We start from the raw sequence: 24096 nt of genomic DNA on the forward strand, positions 1-24096 counted from the left end.
TCCTCGTAAGGAGAGCTATATTGCTTTACGGCGGTAATCAGGGACGGAGAATTAAATTTGCTTTTAATTCACTGGCAGGCCGGTTTTCTTTGAGGCAGATGCGTCCCTCAAAAGCTGCTTGTGCTACAAAAGACCCAACAATAAAAATGTTCAAAATCCTCTTCCACCCCCCCACCCCCCACTAAGGTGCACAGACCAGCACGCCACCAAAGAAAAAAAAATCAGCTAGGTTAAAAGACAACACCTACCGTAATTTGCAGATTTAAATTCGTGCCCAAGGCTGTGGTTTTTTAAAAAGCCTGTTTTGAAGGGCCATTTGGACATCTCTCACATGGAACTGAAATCCATATTTTTGGGGGGCGGGCGGGCAGGGAGATGGCTGAAAGGGGCACTCTGTTCTGGCTAACCTACTCATAGGGTGGTCAAGAGCAGGCACCCCCAAACTGCAGCCCTCCAGATGTTTTAGCCTACAACTCCCATGATCATAGCTGCCAAGTCTCCCGTATTCCCCGGGAAACCCCCGTTTTTCCAGCTGTCCCCAGCAGAAAAAATGGATTTTTTTTGTTTTCCCCCGGTTTATTCTGGCGCGGCGGCCATTTTGGAACTGGGCGGAGCATGCTCAGAAGTGACTTTTGATGCTGCTCTGCCCAGTTCCAAAATGGCTGCAGCGCGACTTCTGGTGCGGCGGCCATTTTGGAACTGGGCACAGCAGCATCAAAAGTCACTTCTGAGCATGCTCCGCCCAGTTCCAAAATGGTGGCAGCGCTACTTCCGGTCCGGTCCCTTATTTTTCAGAGAGGAACTTGGCACGTATGCCCATGATCCCTAGCTGACAGGACCAGTGGTCGGGGAAGCTGGGAATTGTTGTCCAAAACATCTGGAGGGCCAAAGTTTTGGGGGGGTGCCTGGTCAAGAGCACCCCAGACCCTAAGATTTCAAGTCCCAATCCTGAGACCTTGTGATTTCATGGGGACCAGCCCTGGAGATGGAAATTAATTGGGATAGAAGTGCAGGACCCACCCCACAAATGTGCTGAAGGACCTGCCTGACCTCCTATGAACCTCCTCACCTGTGATGATCATCACCTGAACATCTTCTCCAGCTTCCACCATCAGACTTTAGACTGGTGGCCATCCGAGGAGGAGGCCTTTTTTGTGGTGGCTCCTCATCAGCTTCCCGAGGCGAGACCTTCTAGGTTGCCCCAAATGCGCAGAACTGCTTTCCTTCTTGCCCCCACCTCCCATTAATATATTCTGCAAAAAGACACGAGGGGAACTGGGCGATCTGCTCACAGAAATAAAGTCGGGTGGGGTGCGGGAAGGGAACAAACAGGTTTTTTTTCTTGAAATTCCTCAACTGCAACCACAACACCCAACTGTGGAATCTCATCGATTTACAGAAGCAAGAAATCTGTGGGGAGAGGCTGCCCCCTTGTGGTACTAAAGCGAGTCTTGCAGCCCCCTTCCCATAATAGCCCATAAAACAAGAAATTCAAACAATGATTCCTGCTTCTCTGAGATAAAGGACTAGAAATTATTTGCACGCCAAGAATATTCCCCCCTTATCCCATCCACAATGGTCATTTCAAAATGTGGGTAGCTTCAACCTTCATCCCTTGTGTGACCTATTTCCATGGAAAAGTGAGGGCCAAGATTTGCAGCGATCACAAGCTCCAAATTCTCCCCACCCCGACAGAAACCCATGCAACTTGAAAGCCTGTATTTAAAAATGCACCGCAAGTTCTCTGCATTAACTTACCTTGCAGGATTAAATGTACATTTTTACAGTTGATGTTTGCACGAAACAAGGTTCTTTGCTTTTAAGATTAAAAAATAAAAATAAAAATCCTAATTTAAGAATAGGCACTCTTAGACATTTTAAAGTACAGTGGTACTTCTAGTTGGGTTCACCTCCTTTGGGATACATACACAGCAAACCCGGACAAATTTTTCCAGGTTTTGCTGCATGCGCATGCGCAAAAAATACTAAACCACACCGTGCGCATGCGCAAAAGCACCACCTCTGGTTGCGAATTCCTGGGGATGCGGCCAGACCTCTGGAACGGATCCCATTCGCAACCAGAGGTACCACTGTACTTGTATTAGGTAAAGGTAAAGGGACCCCTGAGCATTAGGTCCAGTCATGACCAACTCTGGGGTTGCGCGCTCATCTCGCATTATTGGCCGAGGGAGCCGGCGTATAGCTTCCAGGTCATGTGGCCAGCATGACAAAGCCGCTTCTGGCGAACCAGAGCAGCGCACGGAAACGCCGTTTACCTTCCCGCTGTAGCGGTTCCTATTTATCTACTTGCATTTTGACGTGCTTTCGAACTGCTAGGTTGGCAGGAGCTGGGACCAAGCAACAGGAGCTCAGCCCGTCACAGGGATTCGAACCGCCGACCTTCTGATCAGCAAGCCCTAAACTCTGTGGTTTAACCACAGCGCCACTTGTATTATATCATTTATAAAACGGAAGGCAGCAAACCACTCTCGGGAGGAATTTCTACTCCACCTCTGCATCTTTTTGTAATCCTGCGTCAGAATTCGCACCAACGCCCTCCCCCTTCAGAAAGGCGACGACTTAGAAAAAACAAGAGCTACGATCGTAATAAACTTTTATTAATCATCTTCATCACTTACTTGCCAACGAGAGGATGTATTCTTTAGCCAGAAAATGGCAACTGGTGACCAACATTCACGAACCCCACCACAACAGCCCTCCCCCAAGCGAAAACTATTTACATAGCACAGAAAAGTGGGGGGGGGCAATGGAAAAATCCCAAAAGAAGCAAACATTCTCCCCTTATATAAAAAAGCAAGCACACACACACACACACACACACACACACACACATACTTACACAAGTCTCAGATTCACACACACAGATGCCCCGAAATCTTTCCCTATGTGCAGCTAGTGCTTCCGCTGGTCCTCTGGGGCCAGGAGAGATTCCTTCCCCCTCAGTGAACAGCTCGTGCCCCCGGACCCATATGGGCACAGCGACAACTCTGACCCCACATCTCTCCAGAGCATGCACAAGATCTAGCCCCTTCCCCAGAACGGCAGCACTCCATTCTCTCAGAAACGCGCTGTTTTCAAACGTCCCCTCGCACGACGCACATTCTCTCTTTGGTACAAAAGCGTCACACGTAGAAACATAAAAACACGGCGACATTCGTGGGCCGGGGAGCACCCTCGGCATGCCAGGGGTCCCGTGGCAGTTTCGAGCATTGGCGCTGGGCTCCCTCGCAAACCGCAGCAGGCACAAGGAAGATGGTCGGGGCTACGGGTGGGCCTGCGGCTTCTCCTCTGCCCCGGCGTCCGGGGAGCACCACCACAGCTGGAGAGAGTTGTCGCCGCGGTCTTGATAGCGAGAGGACGGCCTTCTCCCTGTCTCCTGCTCGTCCTCCTCGCTGTCCCACGGGTCGGGGAATTTGCGCTGGCCGGAGGCCGTGGCCAGAAGGGGCAGGCTGGGGTGGAGGCTAAGAGAAGGAGGCAGAAAGTCAGGGGGTGTCAGGCTTCAGGGAATCTGATCCCCCCTCCCTCACCGCTGGGAAAACAAGAAGTTCTCACCATGGTATTTTATCCAATACTAGCTGGCCCTGCACGCATTGCTGTGTGTTATTCTGTGAAATGGAGGGTAATAGCCCCCCTTCAGATCCCTCTGAGCCTCAGAGTCCCCCTGAGTCAAGGCGAGACACTGTGGAGAGGGCAGGTTTCATGCCTGTGCCCCCCCCCCCTGTTCTGACCCATTACGTATCCCTGCCCTCTATTCGCCCCCCCCCCCACCTCCATTTGGCCTAGTCTGGAAAGCTGCCTAGTCTGTCTGATAATGGCCCCCTTGGTGGTTTCATTCAGTTGCTTGGTTGATGATGTCATTTGGTTTGTGGGTGTGGCTTAGATTTCACAGGAAGGGAGGGGGTCGAGGAGGGTACTACGCCACTTGAGGGCACTGTTTGACTTGGTGGAAAACCAGGTCTACACCTGCCCAGGTATGTGATTTGAGGGATTTTTGCCCCCAACAACGCTCGGGGAGTGGCCTGGATCGTTGTGTCAAAATTTCAGGACGATCGGTCAAGCGGTTACGGAGAAAAGTGTAGAACGCAGTTTCACGATTTTTACATTTTTATATACTGTATATAGATTCACAGAGAGACGTATGGTGCCGGCTCTCTGATCATGGCAGTGCTCTGTGTAAAGTCCCACCCCCCTCCATCTCTCCTGTTATATATCATCCTTACGCCGGATGACCTGAGCTTCCTGCCTCTGAGCTTTCTGTTCCCCTCCTCTCTCTCTCTCTCTCTCTCTCTCTCTCTCTCTCTCTCTCTCTCTTAAAGATTCTTTTATTACAAAACAATTTACATAGAACGTAGACAAAAAGAAAAACAACATAAACAGACCATACATAGACACTGACTACCAACACCTCATTTGACATTACATACCCTTTAACTTCCGATTCACCTCATTCTGCTTTTTAGACCTTACTCGTCTATATACGCGTTCATTTTTATCATTCTTTTCAGTTAATTACCAGGAAAAAAATTACTTTACCATTTCCTTAAACTCCAAGATTCAATCCAAATCTGTCAGGAGATTTGTGTTATTACAGTACTTTTTAAGATATTATTTGAACATTGTCCAATCTTTACTAAATTTGTGGTTAGAATTTCCTCTTATTCTCCCAGTCACCCTTGCAAGTTCCAAATATTCTATCATCTTTGCTTGCCAATCGGTTTTTGTGGGGATTACATCACCTTTCAAATTTTTTGCTATGAAAATCCTCGCTGCTGTGGCTGCGTACATAAAGAGGGTTATGTACACAAAGTGGGGTTTTTTTTGTGTATCAGTGGACATAATGCGTAACGAAAAGGCTTCAGGTTTTGTTTTTTTTTGAAACGAGAATTGAAAGATCTTTTTGAATTCATTGTATATTGTATGCCCAACAATTCTCTTATCTTCACACAGTCCCACCACATGTGCATAAAGGTTCTGCTCTCCTACTCTCAATGCCTGCCGGGTTTTGGGAGAAGCGAGGGGGGGGGATCTGGAATGCTTTCTAAAGACACAGTTTGTCAGCTGTCTCTCCCCTGGTGGTGGTGCTTCTTCCTGCTGCTCCCCTCCCAATATTTCCCAGCTTCTCCCCTCTGCAGCCTCTGGACTATGCCCTTCTGCAAACCACTGTTCTAAATCTATACTGTCCCACCTACTTTCAGCAACCAGAAACACCATAACTGGAGAGACCTGTCAGGAGTAAGCATGGACCAATGGTACCAAATAGTATGGGAAACAGCCTTACTAGAAAAATTAACCAATAAGCTGAAACTGACAGGGGGACAAATAGAAGAAGACGGCTTCACCCCGGTATGGCTCCCCTTTATCACATACACAGCCCAACAAGACAATGACAAGAATCCACCAACAGCATACAAATCAATATGGCCAACCTGATCCAAAACACCCACCCACCCCGCTCACACACGAAACAGAGACCACCACAGCCAACCACAAATGAACAACCATACCCTAGGCCAACCCCAACATCTCTCACCACCAAAGAAACACAAGCGAACAGCAGAGAACTTGCACAAGCAACGCCGACAGAAAACCCCACATATATTAAGTAAAATAGAAACATCGTCACCCAACCCCAACCCCCCCATCTCTCCCCCATCTACCTCTTTCCCACTTTTCTCCCCAATGTCTCAACAAATGAAACTGATTTGTAAAAATGTTACGAGAGACATTGCACTATAAACCAAGAAAATCTTTAATATTTTTTTAAAAAAAAAATCTATACCAGGCATGCCCAAACTGCGGCCCTCCAGATGTTTTGACCTACAACTCCCATGATCCCTAGCTAACAGGACCAGTGGTTGGGGAAGATGGGAATTGTAGTCCAAAACATCTGGAGGGCCGAAGTTTGGGCATGCCTGATCTATACAGTGGTGCCTCACAAGACTCGTTCCGCGAGTTAATTCAACTTGCGAAAAATTCGCCTTGCGAATCGCGGTTTCCCATAGGAATGCATTGGAATTTCTTTTCTTTTTTTGCCCATAGAAACACATTAATTAAATTTCAATGCATTCCTATGGGAAACCGCGATTCGCAAGACAAATTTTTCGCAAGACGAATTCGTCTTGCGAGTCGCCAACAGATCGCGAGACACGTTCGTCTTGCGAAAAAATTGTCTTGCAGGGCATTCGTCTTGCGAGGTACCACTGTACTGTCTGCCTCTTCTCTGGGAAGTGCAGGAGGAGGAGGCGACGGTCCCCACCATTCCCCTTCAGTCTAGTCCCTGACATCGGGTGGGAAAGTAAGGGGGGGAAATGCCACCCGCCCACCCTCAGTGCCAGTCCCTCAACAGGCCCCAGGAGGAATGGCTGACCGAGTTGGGCATGCTTCGCCTGGAGGAGACTGAGAGGAGATGAGGGCCATCTTCAAATATCTGCAATAACCCCAACCCTCAGGGGTCCTGAAACCCCGCTTCCACCTCCAAATTAAGGGCAGGGCCTCAACACACACACACACACACACACCACAATAAGTACCTGATCCCGTTGACACAGTCGCTCAGAGCCTGGAACTGCAAGATGGGCTCCAGCAGGGGGTGAGCCAGGTTGTTGCTGCCACTGGGGGGCCGAGCCGTGTCCCAGACACTGATCAGTCCGTCTGTGTCGCCGCTCAGGAGAAATCTCCCACTCCTGCGGAGGAAAAAGCACCACGGGCCAAGCTGCGAGGTCGTCCCGGGGAGACGAAGTTGGTGGGCCAGGCCTGGAGGTGCCCCCAAAGGGCACCCGGAAGACCCACCAGATCCCAGAAGGGGCTGAATCCAGGGGTCTCCTTCTATGGCCCTTTCCTTGTAGCCTGGGTGCATGTTTTTGAAAACTTGCAGCTGGCCAGCAACTCCAGGCAAGAAGCAAAAGGAAGACAACCCCGTTAAGAAAGGGTGTTTACGAGCGGGAAGGTGTGCAGAGGAGGGGGGCCCGAGAAAATAAAGGGTCTGGAAACCAAGCCTGATGAGGAATGGTTCATAGAATCATAGAATCATAGAGTTGGAAGATACCACAAGGGCCATCCAGTCCAACCCCCTGCCGAGCCACACTCCTTGGTAGCAAATTCCAGTGCCGAACAGCTCTTACTGTCAGGTTCTTTCTAATGTTTAGGTGGAATCTTCTTTCTTGAAGTTTGAATCCATTGCTCCGTGTCCGCTTCTCTGGAGCAGCAGAAAACAACCTTTCTCCCTCCTCTATATGACATCCTTTTATATATTTGAACATGGCTATCATATCACCCCTTAACCTTCTCTTCTCCAGGCTAAACATACCCAGCTCCCTAAGCCGTTCATCATAAGGAATCGTTTCCAGGCCTTTGACCATTTTGGTTGCCCTCTTCTGGACACGCTCCAGCTTGTCAGTATCCTTCTTGAACTGTGGTGCCCAGAACTGGACACAGTACTCCAGGTGAGGTCTGACCAGGGCGCGGAATACAGTGGTACTATTACTTCCCTGGATCTAGATGCTATATTCCTATTGATACAGCCCAGAATTGCATTGGCTTTTTTAGCTGCTGCATCACACTGCTGACTCATGTCAAGTTTGTGGTCTACCAAGACTCCTAGATCCTTTTCACATGTACTGCTCTCAAGCCAGGTGTCTCCCTGATAGTCTCAGGAGATGACAACCAGGGCTTTGAAAAGCTGCCATAATTGGACCAAGTTCATCCGCTTTGTGGAATTAATGGAAATAAATAGTTTTAATGGGATTTGGAATAAATGCGCAATTAATTGTTTAGGTTTTTGACCAGAGCCGACCTCTGGAGTACGTATTTGTTTTCAATGTTTTTGGATTGTTTTCAATCTTTTCTTTCTCCCCCGCCCCCTGTATTATATAAACAAAAAGAAAGAAAGAAAGAAAGAAAGAAAGAAAGAAAGAAAGAAAGAAAGAAAGAAAGAAAGAAAGAAAAGGATATAATCTTGCAGGGGTGGGGGGGTGCACTCACAGATCTAAGTCGAAATAGAGCCTCTGATTGGTGGCAACTGTCCGAGACACAGAAAACAGGACCTCGCCCGGCTGTCGAAGGTCCCAGCAGAGGATCTCAGTATCCTGAAAAATAAAGGCAACAGAACGCCCCCATCAGAGGCCGCTTCCCCCAGGCCGGCCTTCCCCAAACTGGCGCCCCTCCAGCTGGTTCTGGTCTGTGCTGGTTGGGGCTGATGGGACCAATAGGCAAAAACAGCTTGGGGGCACCGGGTTGGGGAATGCTATCGCGGACCTCAAGGGAGATGGTAAAACCTGAAGGCTCTCTCCTGTTCCCCCACATATTCCCAGAAAAGAGAGGGGGAAAGTCCACACTCGCCGGAAATAGCTGAAGGTTGGGCGAACGAAGCATTTTGCGCTGGTGTTAAACTGCGGAACTCGCTCCCGCAGGACGGCCACCGACCCGGATGGCTTTAAGAGGATGCCCTGGCGTTCAAATCTTGCTTGCTAGTTTCCCACAGGCATCTGTGAGAACAAGGTGCTGGACTAGATGGGCCACTGGCCTGATCCAGCAAGCTCTTTTAGGCTCTGAAAACCCGCAAAGGAGGAAAAGGCTACCTCCGGCCGCTAGCCAGGATTCTCCCTCCGCTGTCAGAGGCAGCGATGCTTCTGGGCTAGATCAGTTGGTAGAGACTCTTACTCTCAGGGTTGTGGGTTCGAGTCTCAGGTTGGGCAAAAGATTCCCGCATTGCAGGGGGTTGGACTAAATGACCCTCTTGTTCCCTGCCAATGGCACAGTTCTATGGTTCTGAATGCCCGTGGGCGGAAAGCAAAGGAGCGGAGGCCACTAACCATGAGCTCAGGTCCTGCTTGCCAGCTTCTGTTTGGAGTATCTGCTGCCCATGGAGAGGTAGGTCAATTCTGTGTCCAGGGCAGCTGTTTACCAGCTTCGTCTGGTACGCAGGATGAGACCCTCCCTGCCCGCAGAATGTCTCGCCAGAGTGGCACATGCTCTGGTTATCTCCTGCTTGGACTACTGCAATGCGCTCTACGTGGGGCTACCTTTGAAGGCGACCCGGAAACTACAACTAATCCAGAATGTGGCAGCTAGGGAGTGGCTGGGAGTGGCCGCCGAGACCACGTAACACCGGTCCTGAAAGGCCTACATTGGCTCCCAGTATGTTTCCAAGCGAGCGACCCAGGTGGCGCTGTGGGTTAAACCACAGAGCCTAGGGCTTGCTGATCAGAAGGTCAGCGGTTCGAATCCCTGTGACGGGGTGAGCTCCCGTTGCTTGGTCCCAGCTCCTGCCCACCTAGCAGTTCGAAAGCACATCAAAGTGCAAGTAGATAAATAGGGACTGCTCCGGCGGGAAGGTAAACGGCGTTTCCGTGAGCTGCTCTGATTCGCCAGAAGCAGCTTTGTCATGCTGGCCACATGACCCAGAAGCTGTCTGCGGACAAACGCCGGCTCCCTCGGCCTATAGAGCGAGATGAGCGTCGCAACCCCAGAGTCGGACATGACTGGACCTGATGGTCAGGGGCCCCTTTACCCTTTACCTTTATGTTTCCGAGCACAATTCAAAGTGTTTAAAGCCCTAAATGGCCTTGACTCAGAATACCTGAAGAAGCGTCTCCACCCCGATCGTTCAACCCAGGCACTGAGGTCCAGCTCCGAGGGCCTTCTGGCCGTTCCCTCCCTGTGAGAAGTGAGGTTGCAGGGAACCAGGCAGAGGGCCTTCTCGGTGGTGGCACCCACCCTGTGGAGCACCCTCCCATCAGGTGTTAAGGAAATAAACAACTTAGAAGACATCAGAAGGCAGCCCTGTTTGGGGAAGTTTTCAATGACTGATGTTTTAATGTATTTTTAATCTTTTGTTGGAAGCTGCCCAGAGTGGCTGGGGAAACCCAGCCAGATGGGTGGGGTATGTATAAATAAATAAATAAATAAATAAATAAATAAATAAATAAATAGCCACTGTGAGAACAGGATGGGTTCTTAAGGGCCCGGCCCACAATGCCCCTCTCCCCTGTGCCCAGTCCTCAGTTCCCACCTCCCACAGGTAAGCTCTCACCTTGCGCCCCCCGGTGAAGAGGTGGAAGCCGTCCGGGGAGAAGAGGGCATGGGTGACGCCCCCCTGGTGCCCGTGCAGCATGGTGAGGGGAGCGCCCTCCGCTTGGGAGTAGAGGCCTACTGTCTTCGAGTAGGAGGTGCAGGCGTAGATGGGCTGCGTTGGGCTGAAGGCAATGCAAGAGATGATCCCGCTCTGGCCCTGCTTCTTCACTGGGAGACCAGAGTGGGGAGAGGTTAGAGGAGAGAAAGAGCTGCTTCACACAGAAGCAGGGGGGCTCTTGCGCTCGGATCCTGCTCGTTGGGTTTCCCACAGGTTGGTCGCTCTGCGAGAACAGGATGTTGGGACCAGGTGAGCCGTCGGCCTGATCCAACAGACGGTTCTTGTGCTCGGGAGTGCAGGGGCAGATGCAGGGCGGAGCGGGGCCTTTTCTGCAATTGCCCCCGAGGTTATGGGACAACTTTCCAGAGGAGGCGCATCGACCCTGTTCTAAGAATTCTAAGGTCTCAAATGTAAATTAAATGTTCATAAATGTACAAAGGCAAACACATACATAAGTATATAAACCATGTATCTGAAGAAGTGTGCATGCACACGAAAGCTCATACCAAAATAAAAACTTAGTTGGTCTTTAAGGTGCTACTGAAGGAATTTTTTTATTTTATATAAACCACGTGTCTGAAATAGTACAGGAGAGCAATCCTGAAGCCATTTTGACTCTCCCAAATTGACCTCAATATATTTCTCTGCAAGGAGGGAGGAAATGGGGAAAGCCTTCCCATTGTCTCTATGCTCACAAATCCTGTCTTAAGGGTGTATTTGTGTATGACTAGAGTGAGCCTGTGACCTGGATTCAGGAACGAAAGTATTAACCATCACAAAAGAATGGCCAGGCTGCCCAGGTAATACAATCAGTGACCATTATCAGGTATCCTGGCAGACAGGATTTCTGCTGTAGACTGCCTCCTTCTGTGATGTATGTATGATGCTTTGGGGGGTGGTCTTGGGCTACAGAGTGGGCAATTTCAAGTCAATATAAAGGCTTGTTCTCTCCTGCATGGGGTGAGTGGGGGACCCTGTTGCAACAGTTTAATAAAGATCAGGCTTACTAGCTGCTTTGCCTTTCAATATACTCTGGTTGGCCTCTGTTTTTTTCTCCGACCGATAGGGAGCCCACTTAAGGACTCCATATGGGCTCCATATAGGGAAAGGAAACAGTTTTTTTCTTATAGCAACGCAGACTCAGAACTGTTAGGCTTCCCAAAGCGGTGCAACAGCCATTTCCCTCATTTAAAAAGACACACATCTGATTTGAGCCAAGGTTTCTAAGGTTATGACTGGCTGCTGTTGGCACTGGGATTGATTAGTATCCTAGCTTCTTTCTTCGAAGGAGCTCGTGGTACGCCCCCTCCTCATTTAATCCCAACGACAGCCCAGCGAGGTAGGCAAGGCTGAGGAAAGCAGGGACTGCCCCCCCCAAGTCATCACCCAGTGATCTTTATGGGTCAAAGGAGATTTGAACTCTGGTCTCACGGGTCGTAGGCCAAACACTCCGACTACGACACCACACTGCCCAGATCCCTCCCTCCCTGTCTCTGCCGTTTTGCTGCTGGCCCCATCGAGACACGCCAACGGGTCCCTCACCCCCAAAGCACCTGAGAAGGGGGAGATGTTGCCTCGCCCGGAAATTCCCCGTATGGAAGCGAAGCCGACTCACCGAGGGTGGGCCTGTTCTCGCACATGCGCCCGGGCCGCGCCGTGTCAAACACCCTCACGATCTTGTCGAAGCCGCAGAAGAGCTGGGAGCCGTCCGGGGTGAAGCACAGGGAGTGGGCGGCCGTGAGCTCATCCTGGCAAGAGAATGGGAGGGTCAGCAGGAACCAATTGCAGGAGTAATAATAATAATTTATTATTTATACCCCGCCCATCTGGCTGGGTTTCCCCAGCCACTCTGGGCGGCTTCCAACAGAAAAATAAAACACAATAATCTATTAAACATTAAAAGCCTCCCTGAACAGGGCTGCCTTCAGATTTCTTCTAAAAGTCCGGTAGTTGTTTTCCTCTTTGACATCTGTTGGGAGGGCGTTCCACAGGGCAGGCGCCACCACCGAGAAGGCCCTCTGCCTGGTTCCCTGCAACTTGGCTTCTCGCAACGAGGGAACCGCCAGAAGGCCCTCGGTGCTGGACCTCAGTGTCCGGGCAGAATGATGGAGGTGGAGACGCTCCTTCAGGTATACTGGACCGAGGCCGTTTAGGGCTTTAAAGGTCAGCACCAACACTTTGAATTGTGCTCAGAAACGTACTGGGAGCCAATGTAGATCTTTCAAGACCAGTGTTATGTGGTCTCAGCGGCTGCTCCCAGTCACCAGTCTAGCTGCCTGGTGGGATTGTGGGATTGTGGAGGAGGAGGGATTGTGTCATGTTCAGAGGCGGCAACGCAGCCGGCAGCTGGGGAGGAGCAGCAGTTGAGACAACTGCAAAGCAGGCCAAACTTTTGCTACCTTCTCCTCCCTGTTTTGCTTTGCTACCGCTACCCCTGGAAGGGAGAAGGGAGGTGCCAGACCGTCCTTGCAGGGGGACCTGGACGCAGCTCCAAGTGATGTACAGGGGTACCTTGGTTCTCAAACTTACTCCATTCCAGAAGCCCGTTTCAAAACCAAAGCATTCCAAAACCAAGGCGCGCTTTCCCATAGAAAGTAATGCAAAACGGATCAATCCGTTCCAGACCTTTAAAAAGCAACCCCTAAAACAGCACTTTAACATGGATTTTACTATCTAACGAGATCATGGATTCATAAAATGAAAGCAATAAACAATGTACTGCGGTCACACAATCAATCAGTAGCTGTACTGGGTTCTACACTGTCACAAAATCAAAACCAAAAAGCAACAAAAACGCAAAATAAATAGCAAAAACAGACAGAGCCCAGCGTAACACTCAAATCGGAAGCGTAACACTCAAAATGGAGCATGTTCAGCTTCCGAACAAAGTTCGCAAACTGGAACACTTACTTCCGGGTTTGCAGTGTTTGGGTTCCAAGTTGTTTGAGTACCAAGGCATTTGAGAACCAAGGTACCACTGTACATGGTTCTCAAGGGAGTGCCATTTCAGGGACCAAAACTTAGTTTTTGCATATCTATTCAATGGGTCCTTAAAAACATGCTTTTGGCTTGTGAGGAATTCAAATCTGCTATTGTTCTTGCAATTGGACAACATTTACCTCTACATTTGACGAAGAAGCACATTAACTGCTTTTGGAAAAACCGAATAATTTTAAATTTTGCCTTCCGAAAATGTCAGATAATGCTAAATAATCATGATAAATAGCATTAGTATTAATAAAGGATACAAGCACAAGCATTTGGCAACCGTTTTCAACAGATTCTTTGCCATTTTACACACAACTCACTTACAACACAAAACTCAAATAAATAATTTAACCCAAATATCGTTTGAATTCCCAAGTCGCGTTACAACATTTCACAGCCCTTCTTATTTCGTAGAATTTGAAAGCTGGAAAAGCCAACACGCCCATATAGTTCTCCCCCTCCTGTTCCTCATTTAATCCCCCCAACAACCCTGTGAGGGAGTTTAGGCCGAGAGAGGCAGCGTCTGGCCTCAATGTCACCCAGTGAGCTTCGTGCCCCAGTGGGAGGATTTGAACCCAGGCCACTCTCAGTCTGACACTCTAACCACAATTTTAGCACATTGCCCACACCATGTCTGCCAGGCATAGCTGGCCACACACACACACTGGTGAACATGCTCACCAAGTGATTGTAGGGCCGAAAGGTGGCACGCAGGTCTCCGTAGAAAGCATCCCATATGTGGATGGGGTTGTCCCGGCTGCTGCTGGCGACACTGCAAGGGGTGGGGGGAGAGAAAAGCAGAAGGAGGGCCAGTGAGGGGCAGCCAGGGGGCCGGGTGAGCTAGAAAGAGGCAGGCAAAGGGGTGGGCAGCACTCGCTCACTTCCCAGCGCCACCTCGCATCTGGGCATAACCTTACCTTCCAAGTCCCGGACTGCAGAATCCGGGACCGGCAGCCGTGTGCCACCGGAAGTTGCGTCGACGTAACTTCTGGTGTCGCTTTGCCCTTCTATGGGCACCAAAAATGGCCGCCGCTGGCTTCAAAAGTAGCTTCTACGCATGACTGGAAGTGCGTCGACGCAACTTTCGGTGTCGGCCCGCCCATCTATGGGCACCAAAAATGGCCGCCCCCAACACCGGAAGTCGCGTCTACGCACTTCCGGTCATGCGCAGATGCGACTTTTGAAGCCGGCGGCGGCCATTTTTGTGCCCATAGAAGGGCAAATCAGAAGAAAATAAATGGCCGCCTGCAGGAGAAAATAACGGATAAAAACGGGAGACGAAGTGATACGGGGGACCACCGGGAAAAGGTAAGTAAAAACGGGGGGTTTCCCGGGGAAAACGGGGTACTTGGCAGCTATGGCATAAACGCCAAGGACGCACCCTGAATGAGCCCTGGCAAATTCACGGAGGAGAGGGCTAGCGATAGCGGCTTTGCCTTGCCTCCACAGCTGGAGGGAGCGATGCTTCTGAATTAACAATTGCTGGAAACCGCAGGGAGGGCTCTTGCACTGAGGGGTCCTGCTTGGAGGTTTAACACCTGATCCCACTGTGAATGGTTCACTTTGAGAGCCATTATTATCTGTGATGGTTGCGGTTGACATTCACAAATTTGTCTGGGCAGCCCATTTTCAGAAGGGCACTACGATTTAGTGTCAAAAGCCTTAGTCAGGTCAATAAACACCATATACAGGGGTTGGTTTTGCTCTCTGCATTTTTCTTGAAGCTGTCTAGCGGTGAAAATCACGTCCACTGTCCCCCTAGAAGGCCGAAATCCATTTTGGGATTCAAGGAGGGTCACCTCGGATATTGTTAAGATACGGTTTGCTAAGATCCTTGCAAGAATTTTGCTGGCCGCAGCTAATGACTTTGAGAAGTCATGAGGTAGTTGAGAGGAGAGTTCAGGGATAGTTGTTTTGTTTTTTTGTTTTAAATAATTTTAGAAGTTGTGTGTCTTTGTTTCTTTTGTATGATTTGCGGTATTTTATGTATTGTGATTTGCTGCAATTTTAATCAATTATAGAGGAGCACTGTAATTCTTGATTGTAACTGATAAGTGTAAACTTTCGAATTATTACCCGCCCACCTGTCAAACCACAACGGCAAGGCAGGGGGCATGCAGATTCCAGCTCCCTGGCCCTTGTCTACAGCCCCGCCTTTCTAATTAGGCGGTGGTTAATTTCAATTCAGTTAATTTAATTAAGGCAGCATTCAATTATTTCGGCAATTGGCTTCTCTGGACGCCTCTCCTGAGGCTGTTCAAAGCTCGAGCCTTCTCCTGCTACTTGGCAAAAAAAAATTCTTTCTTTTTTTTCCCCACCAGCAACTGGGGAAGAAGAGGAAGGCAGGGGGAAAGAGGGGGGGAAATGGATTTACAAACAAGTCTGCGGGTCGGAGGAGCTCATCATCGGGAACCAGCAATAATCGTAGACGGTGTCTCCTTCTGCCATGCGCAAGACAGGACTCTGGTGAGAGACAGAGAGAAAAATGAGCACCCTGTCTGGAGCAGAGATCGCGACAAAGGTTGCCACCTTCGCGGGAATATTTCCTGTGTTAAGTCTGGAAGACTGGCCCCCATCCAGCCTTTGCTGCCCACACTCTTTTACGTTCCCAACAAAGGGAGATTTGCGCCTGGGAAAGCGACGCAAGGTCTTTCCCAGAATCCTCCTCTGTTCTGCGCTCTAGGGAAGAGCACGGTTGGCGAGACCTTTCACAGCTCCACAAAATCCCTTTCTGAGGCAAGGAGACCAGAACCGTATTCCAAACAAAGTGTTTTGTTTTTGTTTTAACTATTTATCCTGTGCTTTTATCCTGAGATTTTGTCCTGTGAACCACCCTGAGATCTTCAGATGAAGGGTGGTATATAAATCTAAATTATTATTATTATTATTATTATTATTATTATTATTATTATTATTATTATTATATTATTTGTGTAACAGCTTTACGCTTTACGGGACGCAGGTGGCGCTGTGGGTTAAACCACAAAGTCTAGGGCTTGCTGAACAGAAGGTCTGCGGTTCGAATCCCTGGAACGGGGTGAGCTTCCATTGCTCGGTCCCAGCTCCTGCCCACCTAGCAGTTCGAAAGCACGTCAAAGTGCAAGTAGATCAATAGGGACCGCTCCGGAAGGAAGGTAAACGGCGTTTCCGTGCGCTGCTCTGGTTCGCCAGAAGCAGCTTTGTCATGCTGGCCACATGACCCGGAAGCTGTCTGTGGACAAACGCCGGCTCCCTCGGCCTATAGAGCGAGATGAGCGCCGCAACCCCAGAGTCGGACACGATTGGACCTGATGGTCAGGGGCCCCTTTACCTTTACCTTTACGCTATCAGCAGTTTTGTTTCCAGTTCCTTCCCTCATGGTCACAGAATCTTCCTTATTTTCACAGCTTGCACACTGCTGAATGCTGGGTCGATATCTTCACGGAGTGATCTGCTACCACCCCTCACTCCTGGCCAGTCATGCCAGTTCAGACCCATGGATGTCAGGAACATTTTTTGCCCCTGCATGCACTGCTTGGCACCTGTTCTCGCTGAACTGCCTATGTCCCTTTACCACGCAACTTCGCTAACTTTGGAGAGGTCCTTTCGGAGCTCAACCCCGTCTCGTTTCAAGGGCCCTGAACCGTTTAGCATCGTCGGCGAACTCGGGAATCTCACCGCTCGACCCCAATGCGGAACCTACAGCCCTCTGGGTATTTCTGGGGCTGCAATTCCCCATCACCACCACACCACCACCACCGCCCCCCCAAGCGCTGCTAATGGTTTGGGATGATGGGAGGGGGGAGTCCAGCAACTTTGGGAGGACCAGAGCGCCCCCCCCCGATTCCTGCCGCAGGAGAATTTGGCTCTTCTGCTCCCCACGCAAATATGCGCTGGCTGGCAGGCAAGATGCACACTTGGCGCTCATACCACTACCAACCATTTCAGAGATGGTCCCCCATTCCTCCGCGTACAGCTCGGCAGGGAGGTTGTAGATCCGCAGGGTGTTGTCAGCACTGTTGGTGAGCAAGCACGTCCCGTCAGGAGCCCTGGGGAGAGGGGGGAGGGGCACACTGTTAGTGAGCAGAGTGGCAACTTGTTCCCTGTCTGCTGGGATACCTGATAATGGTCCCTGATTGCTTTACCTGGGCAGCCTGGCCATTCTTTTGTGATGGTTAATACCAGAGGTCAGCAAACTTTTTCAGCAGGGGGCCGGTCCCCTGTCACTCAGAACTTGTGGGGGGCCGGGCTATTTTTTTTGGGGGGGGGAATGAACGAATTCCTATGCCCCACAAATAACCCAGAGATGCATTTTAAATCAAAGCACACATTCTACTCATATAAAAACACCAGGCAGGCCCCACAAATAACCCAGAGATGCATTTTAAAGAAAAGGACACATTCTGCTCATGTAAAAACCATCCACAGGCCAGATCCGGACCATCCGCGGGCTGGATTTAGAAGGCGATTGGGCCGGATCTGGCCCCCAGGCCTTAGTTTGCCTCCCCATGGTCCAGACTATGACAGACCATGAGGCCCAAACAATCGTTTTGAGGATCAGGGAAGCCAAGTTACACAGCAAGAGGGGAAAGAGATTCCCAAATATGGTTACCCCATCCCCAAATATGGTTACCCCATCCCCATCTTTCCCTGCTCCCTCCCGCTTCTAAAGGAACGGCCCATTGCTGTCCATCAAGAGTTCCCAAACTCGGGAACGTTATTTCATATGTGGTGGACTTCTAAAAGGGTAAAAGAGTACTGGGAAATAATCCATAATGAACTGGGGGGAAAGCATTTAAAAGTCCTTTTCAAAAAAAACAACAAAAAAACCAGAGTCCTTTGGGTTGGGGATAATTTAGATGGAAATTCCAAGGTGTCAAAAAGGGTTATTTACGTCTGCCACTACTGCGGCCCGCGTTTTGTTAGCCCAAAAATGGAAAAAGAGGGAGGCCCCAACCAAAGAAGAATGGCAACTTAAGTTGACAGAATATGTGTAGCATGCGGACTTAACATATAGAATAAGAGAACAAGAAGAACATATGTTTAAAGAAATTGGAAAATATTTGTTGAATACAGTATATGGGGGGTGTGTGGAATTGTGTACACTTGAAAACGCTGACAGCATTAAGATAAATTCAACAGTGTTTGACAGTGAAACGGTCTCCCTCGGGAGGTTGGGGACTCTCATTTCTTGGAGGGTTTTAAGGAGAGGTCGGGTGGCCATCCATCAGGGGTTCTTCGGCCACGATTCAGGGGGTTGGACTAGATGACCCTAGGGGTCCCTTCCAAGTCTACAGTTTTATGATTCCAGCCCACTCACCATTTGCAGCCTTTAAGGAAATTCTCCGGTATGTGGCTGTACTCCACCCAAGAGCCTGTCAGAGGTTTGGGGGCCTGCGAAAAATTGTAGGTCGGGAAGCTAGAAGGGGAAGGAAAAGGAGAGTCATGCCGTGCTAAGCTAGGAACACCCAGCCAGCCCCTTACGAAGCTTGCTATCATCCCATTCCCCTCCCGGGATTCAGCCTGAAAGGAAGGGCAGGAGCTTCTATAGGAATACTGCAACGGATACAGGAGACCACCCCCTTCGCTCAGAAACGCTGGGGTCTCACCCTCAGAAAGAGAACTCTGAAATCCAGCCTCCCTGCGATTTATGGTGGATCCAAGTATCGATATACACAGTGGAATAAGCAGTAAGAGTAAGACTGAAGAGAACAGTGAATGAAAGGATGGTGTAAGGCAGGCATCCCCAAAGTGCGGCCCTCCAGATGTTTTGGCCTACAACTCCCATGATCCCTAGCTAACAGGACCAGTGGTCAGGGATGATGGTAATTGTAGTCCGAAACATCTGGAGGGCCGAAGTTTGGGAGTGCTTGGTGTAAGGGTTTCAAGCTGCCTGTGAAGATGAGTGAGGGATTTTTCTAGCACTGATAGATCAATTTATGGCTTTGCTTTCACTCAAGGCCGTGCCTACAATGCTACTTTTGCTCTTCGGACAAGGCCGTTGCAACTCTGCTTATCATGCGGCTTAATTTCTATGCATGCGTAGAGGCGATGGAATTCCTAAACCTGCGTAACTTAAAGGTCCGTGAAGCTGGCTTCTGTGGTTTCCCGGTAGCCGCTGTTGTTCTGGCCTTGCGCGTTAAACACCACAACTGGTATGGCTGAGTACAAGGAAAGTGAAGTTAAGCAAACCTGTTTGTAACGTTAAGGATTGAGAGCCTGCAAGCCTTAACTGTGCAAAGCCTTACAAGTAGCCAAGTGATCTTGGCTTGTGCAACTGAACTTGCTTTTATTTGTGTGGCCAGATTTATAATACTGCAAAAGGAGCCATCGCACTAAGGCTCGTGCCTGCAAGAGGGCAAAGGCTAAGTTTACTTCTTCTTTTAAGTAAATCTCGAACCCTACCACAAAGAAAGTTATGAAACAAAATGTGCAGGCACCTTTCTAAGCAATTTCAGTGAGATAGGCCACGCTGGCAGCTCATGCCTTTAAGTGCTTTTAGCCAATGCTGTGTTTAATAGTATAGCAATTGCATTAAAAAAAAAGCTATTGTGATTATTGTGAGACGCTTTGAGCTCAACATTTGCTGCTGGGAAAGCGGAATACAAATATTAAATCAGTAATTTAAAAAATCATCTTTCCCTTTCCTGAACTGGGCAAAGGACCCATCTGAGCTGGACCTCCACCCATCTGCCTGCAAGCCAACACCCAACACTTACTAATATTCTCCTTCCTCTGCCAAGACTTCTCCATCATTTGCATCTTCTTCCCTTTCTTCCTTGAGGTGATGCGCTGTCTCCCCGATCTCGGGTTCTTCCTTCAGGGGAAGTGCCTCGGCAGCAGTCCCCTCGCCTTCCTGGCCCCCATTTATCCTTGGCACCTTTGCCGTAGGTCCAGAAATGGCCCTGGGGTCCACCTTGCTGTCGTCTGGTTGCCCTAGCTCCAGCATAACCTGATGGTCAAGGGGCGGCTCGGCATCCATCGCACAAGCCTCAGAGGGTCTCCTCGAGCCCTGCTCCTAAGAGGCACTACCGCTGCTACTACTACTAAGAGGACAGTGTTTATGTAAGCCTCTGTCCTGGATCCAGCCAGACCACCAGGGAAAGCTTGAGTGTACCGCAGTGCCGGGTGCTTCATTCATCCCAACGTGAGGAGGTGGAGGTTGCCGAGAGGGAGGGAGGTTTCTGCATGGAAAGGGGAAAGTTGCAAAATAAATAAGAATGCCCAGACTGATACCCAAATATTCCGGTGATCATTAGGGCTGAACGTATTCTGCTGCAACCACAGAATACAGTAGCCTGCCAGTCTCAGCTTTTCTCAAAAGTAACAAAACGAAATCAAGTTGCTAGTCCCCATGATAGGGAACTGCTGAGTAGGATTTCCCATTGGCACAGGTGCACTGCCAGCCTTTTTTTTTTTACCCACCTCATGACTAAGAGAAACCCAAGGACGTCCTCAGGGGAATGAATCTGGGGTGGGGAAAAAAGAATTTCGACGAGGGGTGGGAGTAGACTTCTAAAACTCAAGAATCAATTTGCTGCTGGGTCAAGCTCTCTTTTTTTGTTATTTTATGTATTAAAATATTCACATACCTCTATTCCTAGAAAAAAATACCAGAGCGGTTTACAAGATTTACACATAAAGCCAAACAAAAAACGTCAAAATCAGAAATGATACAGATGACTGTATTGTGGAAGATGTACTCTTAATTGCCGGAGTAAGACTGAAGGAACAGAAAAGTTTCCAGCAGGTTTTTTAAAGTCACCATGTGCTAAGTTTTAGTGTTTAAGCTACTTGGGGCCGGGGGAGACCCTGCACTCCGGTTGCTCCCCAGCCCACTGAGGGTGCTGTAAATAATAACTGTGAAGAAAGGCTAGTCGTGAAGAGTGCTGAACTAGGACCTAGGAGAGAGACCAGGGTTCAAATTCCCCCACTCGGCTACATGAAGCAGCTCACTGGGTGGTGTGAGTTTGGGGGCCAGTGAGTCACTGCCTCTCTCCTTCTAACTTACCCCACAGAAGGGTTGTTGGGGATTAAATGACATGGAGAACCACATACTCCTTCGAGCAGAAAAGCTGGAATATTAATTATTTCATAATATTCATAATATTATTTTTTCATTCTTTTACTACATATGCTGTTTTAAATGTGCATTTTATATTAGACTTCCTTTAGTAATGTTTTCTTTTGAAACATTTATAATTTTTTTGTTAACTTTGCTGCATTAAATGCACATTCTGTACTTGACCTCCTTTGTAATGTTTTATTTTGAAATCTGTCAAGATAACATTTCAGTTTTCTGCTAATTATGTTGCTTCGAACGCATACTTTATACTTGACTTTCTTCTGTGTTGTTTCATTCTGTGATGTTTTACTTGGATGTTTTAATGTGGGCTTTGTGTTTTTATATTGTATTTTTAATGAACTGACCCACCCTGAGGCGGTATACAAATTTAATATATAAAAAGCTTGCAAACCGCTTTGAGATCCCCCCCCAAACACATAAAAAGAGAAAGTGGCCTCAAAAGGAAAGTAATAATAATGGATGTATTGATCGTAACGAAAGGAAACAAACCTCAAAGCCATTCACAAAAAGTGATAAACTCAGAGAAAGTGAAATGAACAAACCTCAACTTGCTTCAGGAAAAGGAAGAGCAATAAAATCGAGGGAGGGAAAGATCAGACCTACTTTAAAACATACGAAAGTGAAAACATTAAAGCAGATCAAGATTCACACCAACTTTCCAAGCAGCCTTGTGTGAACATGAATGTTTTGGGCTTTTAAAAAAAGAGAACAGCGAACTCTAGATGTCAACAGGCAGGGTCGTTTCAAAGTGCAGGCGCAATAGAAGAGAGGCAGATGAAAATGATGGACTTAGCGGAAGTGGCGAAGCTGATGTGAAAAATATCTGAAACCAGTTGGATCAAGTATTCCAAAAAGATTGGACTAAATTTATACAATAGTTGAAAGAACATTGTAAGCAGTAGGGTTGCCTGAAGACTTGTAATGAGAAATGTTTTTCCTTTTCACGTTTATTTAAATTTTGAGGTACCTTGTAACGAGTTTAATTAGAATTGAAAATGTATTAAATGCTATGATGTTGTTGTTTAGTCGTTTAGTCATGTCCGACTCTTCATGACCCCATGGACCAGAGCACGCCAGGCACTCCTGTCTTGCACTGCCTCCCGCAGTTTGGTCAAACTCATGTTCGTAGCTTCGAGAACACTGTCCAACCATCTCATCCTCTGTCGTCCCCTTCTCCTAGTGCCCTCCATCTTTCCCAACATCAGGGTCTTTTCTAAGGATTCTTCTCTTCTCATGAGGTGGCCAAAGTATTGGAGCCTCAGCTTCAGGATCTGTCCTTCCAGTGAGCACTCAGGGCTGATTTCCTTCAGAACGGATAGGCGTGATCTTCTTGCAGTCCATGGGACTCTCAAGAGTCTCCTCCAGCACCATAATTCAAAAGCGTCAATTCTTCAGCGATCAGCCTTCTTTATGGTCCAGCTCTCACTTCCATACATCACTACTGGGAAAACCATAGCTTTAACTATACGGACCTTTGTCGGCAAGGTGATGTCTCTGCTTTTTAAGATGCTGTCTAGGTTTGTCATTGCTTTTCTCCCAAGAAGCAGGCGTCTTTTAATTTCGTGACTGCTGTCACCATCTGCAGTGATCAAGGAGCCCAAGAAAGTAAAATCTCTCACTGCCTCCATTTCTTCCCCTTCTATTTGCCAGGAGGTGATGGGAACAGTGGCTATGACAGAAAGGTCAATTTTGGAAGCCACGAGGCAAGAGGGAAGGAAGTCCATAAGCTCTAAAGAGCCATGGAAGTAAAGTGGTTAATAATGATATGGTTATATATTATTAAATGGAAAATTAATAAAAGTTATATTTTTTAAAAAAACACAAAGTGCAGGCGCAATAAATAAAAGCAAATAAATTACCTATTTTAAGGGAAGGGGCTGGAGGGTGGGGGGTGCTAGCATAGAAAAAGCCCCCCCCCAATCTCCACCTCTGTTGTCCCCCCCCCCCGCCCAGAGAACAGGAGCGCCCGTTTACCTCCCAGCAGCTCCCCAACGGCAACTCATGGGCAGCCACTGGAGGCGGCCATGACACCCGCCGGCTCCGCCCACTCGGCGCCTCTCCGCCCCGCCCACTCGCGTCTCGCGAGAGCTGGAAGGCTCGGGCTCCCTCTCACGAGACGCCCCCCCCCAATCCTACTCATAGAGATACGGAAAGCTAATAGAGTAGCGCCTCGCCTCCTCGGTGTTTGGAGGGGGAGGTTCCGGGTTTGCAACGGGGTAGGCGGGATGGGGGATGAAATCCGCGAGTTTCGCCAGAGCCGTGTGAATGGGAAGTCGCGTGTCCGAACAAAAAAAGTAGCAGGAGGAGGGTGCCGGGGTCGGCCAAGGGCAATGCAAAATAAAAAAAGCAAGTCTGTGGCTAACAGGGGGGCTTACAACAGCTCTGCAGTGTAGTACGCTGTTTTTACTGCGGGTTAGGAGGTGGGGGCGAGCCATTTACGGAATTCTTTTAATGTTTGATGTTTTATCGTGTTTTTAATATTCACCAGATTGGCGGGGTACAAATTGTTGTTGTTGTTGTTGTTGTTGTTGTTGTTGTTGTTGATTTTCAGGCAAAACAAACAAACCCAAACATTCCCGAGTTTGCAGCAACCCACGGAGTATTTTTGTGTGGATAAATTTACATAACCCTCCGTTTCCTCTCCCTCTGTTTCCATCCTTCTCCACTTTATTTTATTTATTTATTTCTTACATTTGCATTTTTTTTAAAAAAGTATGCTTATCCCGCTTTTCTTCCAAGGAGCTCAAGGCAGCATGTAGTTCTCCCCCAACTCTCTCCCTTATTATTATTATTATTATTACTACTACTACTACTACTACTACTACTACTATTTTGATAACATTTTATTTATTTTCCAATGTTCTATAATTTTCTATAACACCAACAATAACAG

At 48.5% G+C, this 24096-nt stretch overlaps 2 protein-coding genes across 4 annotated transcripts in view; both read right to left on the minus strand.

Moving 5' to 3' along the window:
- EFNB3 (ephrin B3) overlaps positions 1-1260 on the minus strand; it is an 88338-nt gene extending 87078 nt beyond the window's left edge. Inside the window, exon 1 of the mRNA XM_088656262.1 lies at positions 1070-1260. Within this exon, the coding sequence (XP_088512388.1) occupies positions 1070-1134 (65 nt within the window). The 5' untranslated portion in view covers positions 1135-1260. The remainder of the gene's footprint in view (positions 1-1069) is intronic.
- Positions 1261-2597: 1337 nt separating this feature from the next.
- Positions 2598-23261, minus strand: WRAP53 (WD repeat containing antisense to TP53). 3 transcript variants are annotated; one of them, XM_035136527.3, is made up of 11 exons: positions 23178-23261; positions 19837-20301; positions 18438-18536; positions 17058-17166; positions 15513-15601; positions 13820-13910; positions 11766-11898; positions 10052-10260; positions 8002-8105; positions 6552-6704; positions 2598-3482 (listed from the first exon to the last, which is right to left on the minus strand). In XM_035136527.3, exons 2-11 carry the CDS (start codon positions 20097-20099, stop codon positions 3284-3286), a joined length of 1449 nt encoding a protein of 482 aa, XP_034992418.2. In that variant the 5' UTR covers positions 20100-20301; positions 23178-23261; the 3' UTR covers positions 2598-3283. The 3 variants fall into 3 exon arrangements, with proteins under 3 accessions (XP_034992418.2, XP_034992419.2, XP_088512387.1); XM_035136528.3 differs by having other exon boundaries at positions 23063-23261; XM_088656261.1 differs by lacking the exon at positions 23178-23261 and adding an exon at positions 21746-22782.
- Between the last annotated feature and the right edge of the window lie 835 nt (positions 23262-24096).

Source organism: Zootoca vivipara, chromosome 12 (assembly GCF_965207765.1).
Source record: "Zootoca vivipara chromosome 12, rZooViv2.hap1.1, whole genome shotgun sequence".
NCBI lineage: Eukaryota > Metazoa > Chordata > Lepidosauria > Squamata > Lacertidae > Zootoca > Zootoca vivipara.

Excerpts from the sequence above, each read along its gene's own strand:
- WRAP53 (XM_035136527.3), bottom strand. The coding sequence starts at position 20,099 with ATGGATGCCGAGCCGCCCCTTGACCATCAGGTTATGCTGGAGCTAGGG. Across the intron at positions 6,705-8,001 it reads CTCTATTTCGACTTAGATCT|GAGTGGGAGATTTCTCCTGA; the intron begins GTGAGTGCACCC and ends TTTCCTCCGCAG. Across the intron at positions 3,483-6,551 it reads GACTGTGTCAACGGGATCAG|CCTCCACCCCAGCCTGCCCC; the intron begins GTACTTATTGTG and ends TCCTTCTCTTAG.